The sequence below is a fragment of the Schistocerca serialis genome, chromosome 8 (genome assembly GCF_023864345.2).
Source record: "Schistocerca serialis cubense isolate TAMUIC-IGC-003099 chromosome 8, iqSchSeri2.2, whole genome shotgun sequence".
Taxonomy (NCBI): domain Eukaryota; kingdom Metazoa; phylum Arthropoda; class Insecta; order Orthoptera; family Acrididae; genus Schistocerca; species Schistocerca serialis.
The window spans coordinates 550,159,872-550,174,230 of record NC_064645.1 but is presented as its reverse complement, the minus strand read 5'-3'; the positions used below and the strand labels follow the sequence as shown (position 1 = coordinate 550,174,230).

The window sequence follows — 14,359 nt, the reverse complement described above, 5'->3', positions numbered from 1 at the left end:
GGCCTTGTCACGTGGTAAGTGCAGAGAGAACTGTTACCATCGCGGTGCCAATAGTGAATTCCACTGACTGTGAGGTGTAAGGTGGTTTAGTTTTCTGCAGGCAGAAAATGTTAGACCCTGCAATGTTCACCACAGACTTGTTAACGTTTATCGTGAAGGTGTAATGAATGCAACCAGTGTCTGAAAGCGATGCACAATATTTAAGAAAGGGAGAAGAGATGTTCATCACAAAGAGAGATCAGAGTGATCCTCCATCATCACAGGTGCACTGAAATGGAAGATGGACTGCATCATTCAAGAGAATAGATTGTTCACCTTCAGTGATATGCATGAACAATATCAGGACGTCTCTCATTCAGCTGTGCATGAAATTGTCACTCAGTTCTTAAGGGTACCACAAAATCCCTGCTCGGGTGCCACGCACGCATGCTCATGGATGACAAAGGGGCAAGGATGCGTGCTGCATTAGTGCCCTTGGATTGTTGTGAAATGGATGGCAACACGTTCATAGACCAGATTGTTACTGGAAATGAAACAGATGCTTGGCCATTGTCTGGATAATCTGTGCACAGATTTGAAATGCTACACAGTGCTATGTTAACCAGGTCACATCAGTGCTCCTCCAACATGATTTCTAGAGATAACGCGATTTATACCACTGTAAAGTTCTGCAGTACATTTCATGAAGATCTTAAAGAAACTGAAAGTACTTAAGTCATCAACGGCTTGATTGTGCAAAGTGCCAGTTGCTCAATATCTGCAAACTTGAATGTCAGTACCTTTGGCCAGTATTTCAGATGTATAGGTCCATATTTTTCCTAAATACAGTTTATGCCGAAAAACTGAGGTTCTTTTTATTATTATTGTTGGCTTTTCAATGTGGATTTTGTTTTTCAGCTCGGTCCAAATGTGAGTATTGGCAGTGGAGCAGTTGTTGGACCAGGTGTTCGTGTACGTGAGTCTATCGTCCTTTCGGGTGCTCACATTGCTGACCACTCTCTAGTGCTTCACAGTATCATTGGTCGTGGCAGCAGAGTGGGAAAATGGACTCGGGTAGAGGGCACTCCCTGTGATCCAAATCCAAATAAACCATTTGCAAAGATGGACAATCCTCCTCTGTTTAATTCAGACGGTCGCCTCAACCCTTCCATCACTATACTTGGTGAGTTGAGTTATTCCTTTGAATTTCTTGTCTGGATGGCTATAAGGAAAGATGCCCATAGATAAAATTACAAATAGTCTTTTCTTCAATTACATTCTTTTGCAAGAAGAAATTTGCTTTGTCATTTATTTAAGAGAAAAATGTATTATTGACTAAAAAAAAGTAGGTGTAATTGCCAGCCATAAGGCTAGAGAAATAGCAGTGTCTCCTGAAACGTCAGTCCCAATTGTTGTAGAAGTGTACTATTGGAAGAAGTTAACAAATAAAATGCTAGAATTAATAAAGTTATTGTTCCATGTAATTATATATATATATAACATCAGATGTTACAGTTGTGTGTGTGTGTGTGTGTGTATTTTTCATAGTACTAATTTGGGAGTGCATTGCTCTCTCTGTTTGTCACAATGGGCTGGGTTTATAGGTGCAATAGCATGCCGCAGTAGTTCGCAGGAGCGTGTGTGTGATCGGGTGCGTGCATCGAGTACCACACACATATTTTGTGTATGTAGTACTGGCTCATTGTCAGATGAGTTGTGTTAAACTGTTGCTATTCAGGACGTTAAAAAAATTGCTGAACACTTTGAGAGATAGTAGCATCTGCCAAAAAAAAAATGAAGTGTGTCTAAACATGGGCTCAGAGCACTTGTCCATCTTTGCTACTGTGAAACACTTCTATTGACACCAACTGCTCAATGCTCTTTTGGTATGTATTTTAGAGCTCATGTTTACCAGACACTTTTTCTTGTTTAGGTGGGTAGTACCACACCTCAAAATACTTGACACTTCTTTTGATACCCTGCCCACGTCATGCGAGATGGAGGGATAAATTTCATATTTGGTCAACATGTTTGTCCATGTGTATCATTACAAATAAAGTTTGTGGGCTTGCTCCATAACAGAATAATGGGGTTGAGTTTACAATGACAAAAATTGCTACCACGATATTTTAGTGTGGAGTTTTCTCGTCATCTTCATGTGTGTAAGTACACCGAGCTCCTCTATTGAAAACTCCTATTGGCAAGTGTGTGATGTACCTAGTTGTCACTGCACAGGTGCGTCTATTGCAAGCCTGAGCATTGCTGTGAACGCCCTCTATGATGAGAGCTCAGCTCATCAATATCAGACTTATCAGCTTCACAGGGTAAAATCACATAATGATGTTAGCTACCCACAACACAGTTTTTCTATAACAGGATCCAATTAATTATCTCCTGTCCTAATTGATAAAGGCCTGTCAGTTTTATTTCTGTTGATAACAGAGTTCCAAATTTTGAAATATGAACACAATTTTTAGGACTGGTAGAAATACAGTGTGCTGCAATAGCATATTTGCTAGCTTGGAGGAGGCAAGTTTGCCACTGGCATTCCACAATGCGCTCCTGGACATGTAAGCCATTTTCCCTATGTATGATTTGCCGCACTCACACAGAATCTTATAAATAGCTGCCTTGCACAGCTCTAAGTCGTCTCAAACTGATCTCACAAGTGGCAAGATCTTTGATGTAGTACTTTAATCTATGTTTTGTTAGTACTCTGCTCTACTAGGGATAAGCAGACAGGCATGATTCACGAAATCATGTCTTATCAACATCAAAATCTCAAGTTATATAATGCAGTATTGCTTTTTGGTTAATACGACTGTAATAGGCATGTTGGTGACTATTGACCCATTGTTGAGCCAGGAGGGGATATTTAATTTCCCGACAATTCCATGTGATCAGGGAGATGTGCACAGTTACCATCTTCAGATGTGTGTTCTTGGTCTACAGATTTGCAAAACGTTTACCACACAGTATGCCACGGCAGTTGGCAAGAAAGCAGCAACCTGAAAAACATTTCCTCTTAGTGTAATCTTGTTGATGCGTAGAGATCAAGTATGCAGACCCTTTTTGTCACCATGAAAGTTTCTAAAACGTAATTAAACTGTTGCAGCAACTTAAAGTCACAAAGGTTAGGTGCAGAAAGTCTACATTTCAAAGTTAATTCCAGGTGATAATTCTGTGTGTGTGTGTGTGTGTGTGTGTGTGTGTGTGTGTGTGTATAAAGGGGGGGGGGGGGGGGGGGGGGAGCAGTCAAAACTACAAACTTATCGTTAAGCAAGTGCTTTTGTTTCATTTTCATCTGCAGGTAAAATTTTTAAATTCATGTTCACATCTGTATTTAATAAAATCTCAGATTCTTCATCTCAAATTTCTGTTTCAGGCTGCAGTGTAACAGTTCCTTCAGAAGTAATACTTCTGAATTCAATTGTACTACCCTACAAGGAACTGACACGGAGTTTCAAGAATGAAATCATCTTGTGAAGCACAAAGTATTAGTTTTGTAAACAAATCATCTGATAGCACAAAACTATTAAATATATTTTCTAAAAAGCCTCATTTTATTCATTGTGCTGTGTAACTTCTATAATAATCATTTGTGTGCAGTATCTGACAACATTCATCACTGCTACCCTGCTTAAGCTAGTACACTAGTATTAAAAAATCAAATTTCAAAATTTTGTTGTGTCAGTTACTAAACAACACCAGAAGCTAACTCCAAGATAAGCCGTATGCAAACAGCTATTAGTAAATGTGCATTTTAAGAATTTTCAGGAATATCTGTGATGGCAAACCTTTTTTATGCAATTCATTTGGTAAATAAAATAATTGATGGTCTGGAATGGAATAACAACAATATGGAAAGCATGGATTGCTATTTACCACATAGAAGAGGCAGTCACAGACATATACAATGAAAAAGCAGCTAAAATATTAAAGCTTTTATCATGACGTGGCGGGCACAGGACATAGTTGGCAGTTGCAGAATTGAGATGCTGTGCTTGGGAGGGGGGGGGGGGGGGGGGGGGGGGAGACGGTAGAGAAGAGAACTATGTGTGTGACGGCAGATTACGAATGTGTAGTACTGGAGTAGAAGAAGGAAAGGGATATGCAAGTGGAGGACAGGGACTAGTGAAGATCGAGGACAGGGAGTTACAGAAACGTAGGATATATTGTAGGGACCACCTGCGCAATTCAGGAATGTTGGTGGTGTTGGGAAAAATCCAGATGGCACAGGTTGTGAAGCAGTGAAGTACATCATGTTGGGAGTGTCATGTTCAGTGCCATCTGTCTCCTGGTCACAGTCTGGCTGTGGCCAGTCATGCAGGTATGTGGTGCAGCTAAGTTTGTAGATTATGTGGCTGCTTTCTTTCACAGATGGCCTTTGATGGAGTAGGAAATGGCAGTGACAGGACTGGAGGAGGTGATAGTGAGAGGATATAAGGAAAGTGTCTTGCATCTGGTTCCATTGCAGAGATGTGAACTATAAGACAAGGAGTTTAGGCCCAGGGTGAAGCAGAAACAGACAAGGATGTTGCGTAGGTTGGGTGGTTGGTGGAATGCCTCTGTGGGAGGGGGATGGTTGGGGGGAGAATATTACTCATTCCATGGCAGCAGGATGAGAGGTACTCAAAATCCTGGCAGAATGTATGATACACTTGCTCTAGTCCTGTTTAGTACTGAGTCACAAGGGTGGGGGGGGGGGGGGGGGGCACTTGTTCCTTGGTGGCTATATGATGGATGTGTGGTTGATGGTAAGTGACTGAAGAGATAAGGCACAAGAGATCAGTTTCTGGACAAGTTGGAAAGGGTAATTTCAGTTTGTGAGGACCTCGGTGACACCAATGGTATATTTAAAGAAAAATGCTTGTCACTGCAAATGCCCTGACCATAGGTCATTAGCCTGAATGGGAGGGATTTCATTGACATCTGCATCTACATCAATACTCTGCAAATCACACTTAAATGCCTGGCAGGGGGGTCATCGAACCACACTCACAATAATTCTCTATTATTCCAGTCTCGAACAGTGCGCAGAAAAAACAAATACCTATACCTTTCTGTGTGAGCTGATTTCCCTTATTTTATTATTATGAAAGTGTCTCCCTATGTAGTTCAGCATCAACACAATGTGGTCACATTCGGAGGAGAAAGTTGGTGGCTGAAATTTTGTGAGAAGATCCTGCAGCAAAGATAAATGCCATTGTTTTGATGATGTCCACCCCAAATTCTGTATAATATCAGTGACAGTTTCTCCCTTATTTCTCGGTAATACAAAACATGGTGCTCTTCTTTGAACTTTCTCAATGTACTCATTAATCTTATCTGGTAAGGATCCTATACCATGCAACAGTACTCCAAAACAGGACAGACAGGCATAGTGTAGGCAGTCTCTTTATTAGATCTGTTGCATCTTCTAAGTGTTCTGCCTTCCCCACAACATTTTCTGTGTGTTCTCATGTAAGTTGTTGGTAATTGTAATTCCTAGGTGTTTAGTTGAATCTACAACCTTTAGATTTGACTAATTTATTGTGTAACCAAAATTTAACAGATTCCTCTTGGCACTCATGTGGATGACCTCACACTTCCCATTATTTAGGGTCAGTTGCCAATTTTCTCATCGTATAGATATCTTGCAAGATTTTGCAATTTGTTTTGATGTTCTGATGACTTTACTAGATGATAAACAACAGATCATCTGCAAACAACCTAAGACAGCTGCTCAGATTGTCTCCTAAATCGTTTATAGAGATGAGGAACGGCAGAGGGCCTTTAACACTGGCTTGGGGAATGCCAGAAATCACTTCTGTTTTACTCAAAGACTTTCCATCAATTGCTAAGAACTGTGACCTCCCCTTCAGGAAATGACAAATTCAGTAACGTAACTGAGATGATATTCCATAGGCACGCAATTTGACTGCAAGCTATTCATGAGGTACAGTGTCAAAAGCCTTCTGTAAATCTAAAAATGAGGAATCAATTTGAAATTCCGTGTCAATAGCACTCAACACTTCATGTTAGTAAAGAGCTAGTTGTGTTTCACTAGAACAATGTTTTATAAATCTGCGTTGACTGTGTGTGTCAATAGACCATTCTCTTTGAGGTAATTCACGGTGTTCAAACAGAAGAATATCTGTTCCAAACACCTGCTGCATACTGACATTAATGATATGGGCCTGCAATTAGTGGATAACTCCTACTTCCTTTCTTGAATATCAGTGTGACCTGTGCAACGTTCCACTCTTTGGGTACAGATCTTTTGTCTATCGAGCGGTTGTCTATGATTGTTAAGCATGGAGCTATTGCAATCAGCATACTCTGAAAGGAGTCTGATTGGTATACAATCTGGACCATAAGACTTGCTTTTGTTAAGTGACTTAAGTTGCTTCACTACTCTAAGGATATCTACATCTAAGTTACTCATGTTGGCAGCTGTTCCTGATTTGAATTCTGGAATAATTTTAGAAGGCTCTGTTTAGTAGCATTATCATTGATAGTATTTCCACTGCTATCACCCAGAGAAGGCATAGACTATGTCTCGCCAGTAGCATATTTTACGTATGACCAGAATCTCTCTGGATTTTCTGCCAGGTATTGAGACAAAGTTTCGGTGTGGAAGTTATTATAAGCATCTCGCATTGAAGTCTGCAATAAATTTTGAACTTCTGTGAAAGATCACCAATCTTTGAGATTTTGCATTCATTTAAATATGACATACTTTTTTCGTTGTTTCTGCAACAGTGTTCTGATCCATTGAACGTACCAAGAGGGATCAACTCCATCATTCATTAATTTATTTGGTATAAATCTCTCAATTGCTGTTGATACTATTTCTTTGAATACAAGCCACATCTGGCGTACACTTACATTGTTAATGTGGAAGGAGAGGAGATCGTCTTTCAGGAAAGTGTCAAGTGAATTTTTATCTGCTGTTTTGAATAGATATATTTTTCATTTATTTTTGGAAGATTTTGGTGTTACATTATTCAGTCTTGCTACAATCACCCTGTGTTCACTAATTCCTGTATCCATTTTGATGCTCGTTATTATCACAGGATTATTTGTTGTTAAGAGGTCAAGCGTGTTTTCTCAATTGTTTATATTTGAGTGGGCCCATGAACTAACTGCTCGAAATAATTTTCAGGGAATGTATTTAGCACAATTTCAGATGATATTTGATGCGTTACTCTGGATTTAAACATGTATTTTTGCCAACATATTGAGGGAAATGGAAGTCGCTACCAACTATAATTGTATGAGTCGGGTACATGCTTGAAATTAGACTCAAGTTTCCTCTGAACCTTTCAACAATTGTATCATCTGAGTTGGGAGGTTGGTTAAATGATGTGATTATTATTTTATTCCACTTGCTAAGAATTATCTCCTCCCATACTAACTCACAGGAATTCTTTACTTCAATTTCACTACAAGATAAACTACTTCTAACATCAACAAACGTGCCACTGCTAACTGTTTAACCTATCCTTTTTGAACACCACTAGATCCTTCACACAAATTTTGACAGAACTTATCTCCGGCTTTAGCCAGCTTTCAGTGCCTGTAGCAATTTTACCATCAGTGGTTTCTGTTAGCGCTTGGAGCTCTGTTACTTTCCCAACACAGCTATGACAATTTACAACTTTTATGTCAATAGTTCCTGATCTACATTCTTCCTTTGTTCAGTGTGCACCCTTTGTGACTGAAATCCTTTGAGTTTTCCCCAGACCCTCTAACCTCAAAAACCACCACACCACACAGTCTCTGCTAACCAAGTAGCCACCTCCTGATCTATTTAACGGAACCTGAAACCCCACCCCCCTATGGTGCAAGTCAAGGAATTTGCAGAACTGTCTGAGCCTCTAACTCAGACCCTCCACTTGGCTCTGTACCAGAGCTCCGCAGTCAGTACTGTCAACCGTGTTACAGATGGTGAGCTCTGCTGTATCTAAAGCGAGACTGGCAGCCTTTACCACTTCTGTTAGCCACTTGAAACCACAGAGAATATCTCCCAATCCAAAGAGACACACCGGCGTGAGTCACCACCTGCGGTTGGGTGCACCCTGTCCTCATCTTGTCATCTGGAAGGGCCCGTTCCACATCTGGAATGACTCCAGCTGGTATGCACAGAGTTCACATTGGCTCTCTCTCCTCCTGGGCAGTCTTGTCCTTAAGGCAGCTCCAACTACCAATATTCCCACCCTCTGTTACTGCCTGGATCTTGCTGGCTGAGGCGTTTATTTTTGATTTGAAACAGGTGGCAGCTGTGTAAATAGAGATATTAGGTTTGGTAGATTTGATGTGCATGGCAATACAGATGTAGCTATCTTTGAAATGGAGGACAAGATCATGGAATAAGGCATGCTGAACTGAGAATGACCAGGTGAAGCAAATGGGGGAGGGGGGGGGGGGGGGAATGTTGAGATGCTGAAGAAATGTTTGTACTGTGTCCTCACACTCAGCCCAGATCATGAAGATGTCATCAGTGAATCTGAATAAGGTGAGGGGGCTCCGATTTGTGGTGGTTAGGATGTATTTCCCTGGCTGGCCCATGAATAGGTTGATATTGGATAGTGGCATGTGGGTGCCCATTGCTGTACCACATTGAATCCTATTCTACACCACAGTTTTGAGCATCTTGCCCTGAAATGAGAAATATTTTCCCTACGCCTCACACAGTGGTATTTCACTGCCCTGCCAACCTCCACTATATCCTTGTCCCTCCCTACTTAACACTGCTCACAACCCCTTGCCACACAGCTAACATCCCTAAAATACACCCCGATGGAAGACCTGTCCCATACATCATCCCACTACCATTTACTCTAGTCCTGTCACTGACATCTCCCATTCCATCAAATGCAGAGCCACCTGTGAAAGCAGCAATGTGATCTAAAAACTTAACAAATGTGCCATATTCTTTGTGAGTATGACAACTAACAAGTTTGTCTGTTCAAAGGGCACCATCAAATTATGTCCAATAGACAGCTGGACCACCCAGTTGCTGAACATGCCACCCAGCATGACGTACTTCACTTTCATAACTGCTGCGCAGCTATGAATTCTCCCTACAACATATCCTTCGTTTTCATATCCCCCTAACCTCAAACTTTGCTAGTGTGTGTCCTCCATATGCCTATCCCCTTCCCTTTCCCACTTCAGTAAATCCCCACCAAACAGCATAGTCTCCTAATACTGCATTTATCAGTCCTATCCTGTCCCTGCATGCTCCCACTGGCTGCAGTAGCTAGTATCTCGCTCCATCTCTGCCCTGCTACACCTGTCCCTCACCACTCCATGCCTCTTCCTTACACTTGCCACTCATCCCAGTTACATTATTGCAGCAGGCCTTAGTGCCTGGAGATAACAGCTGTGAGTGTGTCAGTAGTAGCAATTTATCCTTTCCATATTGTCATTTGAGGAACAGGTAGTTACAACATAGGAATTTCCTCTTATTACCTAACAATGCACATTTTGTTAACCTTGAAAAATAATCTTTGAGCATTTCATTGAAATCTGACAATTCAATACTTATTTTTCAAGAGAACACATTGCAAGTGCACAAAGTCTCACTTAATTTGCAGTACATCAAATTCATGTTTCCAACCATTTTGGTGTAGACAAGCACCATTTTGCCTCTCTAGTTGTGATTCTGAAGGCTTCTATTAACTCCAGTAAGAAAAGCCTTTGCCAAGTAGTTTTCATAAAGAAAGTTCTTTGAAGCACCTGATGCGTTCATGAGAACCTTTGACTGTACAGCACATTCACTTCACGACTTCAGTCTGAAGAATGTAATCTAAAAAAAGTAACATCTGGTTTTAATTCTTCTTCTGGAAAGACAATGTAATGTTTCAAGAATAATGACAGCTCATACTCTTCTGCAAATAATGTGATCATTAAAATTGAATCAGTTGGTAATCTGAGTCATGATATCCTGTGCACACACCTTTCTCGATTCCATCAGATGTCCCCATATTGCAGCCGGCTCTGGCTTGTGGCCATTGAGGCCCTAAATTGCTGCAAACTGAGATACATATTCAATAGTTTTCACTACATCAGTATTCTTCTGCTCAAATGTATTGAATATCATGCCACAATGAGGCATAACATAATTTTGTTAAAATACACCTAAGCAGAAGAGGAAACCGTTGTCCCGCAGCCTTGTTTATTGTCCTGTAATCATTAGCAAATTCACCAATAATTTTTCTCGTGCACTCAATCATTTCCTTTTTGTATTTGTATATTAAGTTTACATTCTGCGATTTGAAATTCCATTTTGCCTGACTGAGCACAGGTTGTGATGTTTCTTCACTGTCTAGTCTAGAACAACTGTGTGTTTAGGAGACTGGTAAAAATAGATATTCCTTTCTAGTAGGTGAAGAAGACCTGCACTTGCTTATTGCCTGTTAAGTCACATTCCGCAATTAAATTTAGCAGACATATATAGAACTTAGTTTCATGTTTTGTGCGTTAAATCTTAATGATGCGGAATGAGTCGTTTTACTTTCACATTGCAAATTAATCTGTAAATTTATTTACATGCTGAACATTTCTATGCGTTTCTTAATATGCAGATGTGAGTTAGTAATTCCTACCCACCACCTTTTACACATTTTACTGAATAGGGGGAGTCGTCAAAGAAAAACTTTTAGTTTTCAAATTTTATTTTGCTGTCTGTCAGACAATGAGTAAGTGATCAAAGATTTTTGATGCACCATTGTGTACCTCTTTTTTGAAAAATACAACGTTAATATGGAGTAATGTATACCCTCCTGGTATTGAAATGTAGTGGTTATTTACAAATAACTTTGTGAGGTAGGAAATACACTGTGAAGCAGTAGTCAGAATATCCAAAACGAGATGATCGGGAGTGAGCACCACATATTAGTCTCTTACAGCACACCTTTGAGCAATGAAGACTTTCTTTCTTAAAGGTGAGTTACCCTGGAACATCATTCCATATGACATTACTGAATAAAAATTGGCCAGGTGCGATTAGGACTCTTACACTGAGGGTTTCGTACAAACTTCATTACATATACGGACAAGTTATCCAGTCAGAGGATTGAAGAAATTTATGATTTTTGCATGTTACTGACAGGAATTCCAAACCTAGAGAATGTTTTAATTTGAAGTTTGAACTCCGATGACAAATGACAATTTTTTCCATGTGATATAAATAAACAATTTTGGATTTTTCCCTATACTTGCGTGCGCGCGCGCACACACACACACACACACACACACACACACACACACACACACACAAAAAAAGGAGGACAACAAAGCAATCCTGTAAGGGTTTCATTTTTTACAGATTGAGGCATGGAACCCTAAAAATGTCAACTTATTGATTTCTCTTTCCCCAAGACATGGAATGATTGTAAGTACAAATGTGGTTGAACTAAGTTGCTTTAGCAGTTCCAAAATGTGTTTTTTTCCAGTTCCCATCAATATGGAATTTCGTCATTTCCACCATACTTATTATTTTCTCATCAAGTATAACACTTTTATCATTAATATAGTACTCCTGTATGTGCAAAACTAAATATGTTGTCTTTTTAAAATTGAGGGTGAGACCATTCACAGAAAATCAGTCATTGATACTTTCAAGAACATTTTTTACCATTTCTTCTGTTTCTGTATATATGCATGGACTGATTACAATATTAGTGTCCTCTGCAGAAAGAATGAATTCTGCTTGTTGTACTTCAGATGTAAGATTGTTTACATAAATGAGGATCAATAGTGGTCCTAAGATTTAGCCTTAGGAGCCCCAGACATGATTTCTTTCCAAAGTTATTTGTAAAATTTGTTGAGTGAGTGAACATGTAAACGGCATTCTCAATAGAGCAACTCTTCTGAACCCCAAGCTGATTTGCTGAGAATTTATTATTGCTGAGGTGAGGTGAGGTGCGTGTTACAGCATTAAAACTGTAAAGATATCAACTACAGATAGTCACAATTAACAAAATATTCTGGGCTATTATGCCATGATCAAATGGATCTCACATTTTGGGTTTAAATGTGAAATACATTTAACCACGGAATAATAGCCCAGAACATTTTATTGATTGTGATGTTTTTCGCCATGAAAGTTTACATTTTACAACAACATAGTGCGTGTAACGAATCTGTAATAGTTGCTGGAAGACTAACAATCCTATACTCTAGAAGTGTGGCTCAGCAGGGTTATGACTGTATTCCTTCTGTCGATGATAGAAAATCGTCAAATACTGTTGTTTACAATGTGTCACTTGCATGGGGTGGGAGGTTACATACACATATATGAAGTTGGTTAAAACTGAAATACAAAGCAAGAAATCTATCCACGTACGGTAGAAATATTATTTGTAACTCATTAGGTTAAATATGGCTACCCACAATGTTACATGTACTTAGTCCAACAAAGGCAAGTATGCAATCTGGAGTGGGATTCCTATAAGCATGGTGTATTCTAACAATTTAGAGCCTATTAATAGTAAAGCAACAGAGTAAATTGTATACCTGTCCCCAGTTACACAATACTTAACTGTAGTTATACATGAGAATGATGCCTAAATGAAAAGCCACATGGCATATAACAACAACATTTGGGGTAGTTTATACGGGCATCTGTGGGCTAATCATGTTATGCGATGGTATCAGATGTGGCTCAAAATCTTAATAATTTCTAAGCTGCATTATATAATGCATTATTCTATGTTTATCTATGAAACAAAACTGTAAACTAGTAAAGGCATAAATAATTCTAAAAGTGTATCAATCCAGAAATGGACACCTGTCTAAGAAACATATCGAGCTTGGCATAAACACAGCATGCAGCACTAACAGCTTTAGGTTGACATTCATGAAGTGTAGTCTATTTAATATAAACAGTACAACACACAATATTAAATCCTGATGCATACATTCATATGAAGGGCCAAAGAAATTGCTCATTTCTAGAGCTCATGGTGAGTCGTTTTAATGGAAAAACGACGTCGTACTTATAATAAAAGGTCCAGGACCATTGATGTCCACAAAACTGATGCATAAAGGAACATGTCCAACTATAATCATGCCTACCTGTTACAAGTAATACACAAGGCTAATCACAGTACCCCTCATGCAAGTGACACATTGTATGCCACAGCACAAAACAGGAACACAGTCCTAAGGTAAATCATAGCTTCATTTTAGACCTGTCAAATAACCCTGTCTACCTGTAGTATAGGCAGTTTCATTTTCCAACAATTGTTACAGTGAAATGTCTTTAGTTTTAAAACTATACTTGTCCCACCACATATATAATGTCTCTCTAAAGTGACATTTCCATCATTTAAAAATTGTAATGATGTCTTCGACACCTGAGATCCTGAAGATTTTGCATCACCAAAACCAGTCACAAACAAATAAAAACTACCACACGCAGCTCAAAAGTATTTTCATTATTTCACACTAAGAAAGCCTGGTTTTCTGACTTTTCGATGAACTGCTTCAAGACCTTTTCCAATCCTGACATGGAAAAATTCTTAGATATGGATGTTGTGCCATGAAGCTCAGATTTAATGCAATCTATCAATGTGTGAATTCCTAAGGGATCAAACTGCTGACGTCATCAGGGTCACTAGACTGACAAACTACTTAAACTAACTTATGCTAAGAACACCACACACACCCATGCCCAAAGGAGGACTCGAACCTCCAGTGGGAGGGGCCATGCAATCCGCGACATCGTGCCTCAAACCGGCTGCAATCTATCAGTTTGCCTGGTAAGTAACAGTTCTTTGACACATTTGCATTGTATATTTCTATATTTGCATTATACAGAGTGGTCCAAAAGTCCAGAAACACCCTGATAAAATCCAAATGGAGTAGCAAACAGGGAAACTGAGTCCCTACACGCGAGGAACGGGGAAACTTTATAGGATATGCCATCAACATGGTGGCCATCTTGAAAGCCGCCATCTTGGATTCAACTCCAAAATTTCAGATGGGAATGTGGTCATGTGACATCGAACAGAGAGAGAATTTCACCAGAAAAACAATGTCGTTGTTATTTTAAACATAGCTTTATTCATTCTCGGGTTATAGCCAATTACTTGCGGCAGCAGTGGGACGCTCGGCAGTGTGAGTATTATATACTGAGAAGTCATAAAATGGAGTCTGAAATGGTGCGAAGTGACTATACCATGCCTGATATGTTACACGTGTTTAACTATTAGGTATTATTTACTCATGCTAACGTTTTAATCATTGTTTCCTTATTTACATGTTACAAAATGTCCTTAACACATGAAGAACGCATTCAAATCATCTTGATATCAGGAGAAAGAAGCACACGGGTCATTGCTGATGATTTCAACAGTCGTCACCCAACCAGACAGCCCATCACTCA

General features: G+C 39.5%; 1 protein-coding gene across 2 annotated transcripts in view; it reads left to right on the top strand.

The window, feature by feature from the left end:
• LOC126416085 (mannose-1-phosphate guanyltransferase alpha-A) overlaps window positions 1-3,535 on the top strand; it is a 32,212-nt gene extending 28,677 nt beyond the window's left edge. For both annotated transcript variants that reach the window (XM_050083576.1, XM_050083575.1), the window contains exons 6-7: window positions 898-1,162; window positions 3,365-3,535. In XM_050083576.1, the coding sequence (XP_049939533.1) occupies window positions 898-1,162; window positions 3,365-3,465 (366 nt within the window). In that variant the 3' untranslated portion in view covers window positions 3,466-3,535. The remainder of the gene's footprint in view (window positions 1-897; window positions 1,163-3,364) is intronic.
• The last annotated feature ends 10,824 nt before the right edge of the window (window positions 3,536-14,359 follow it).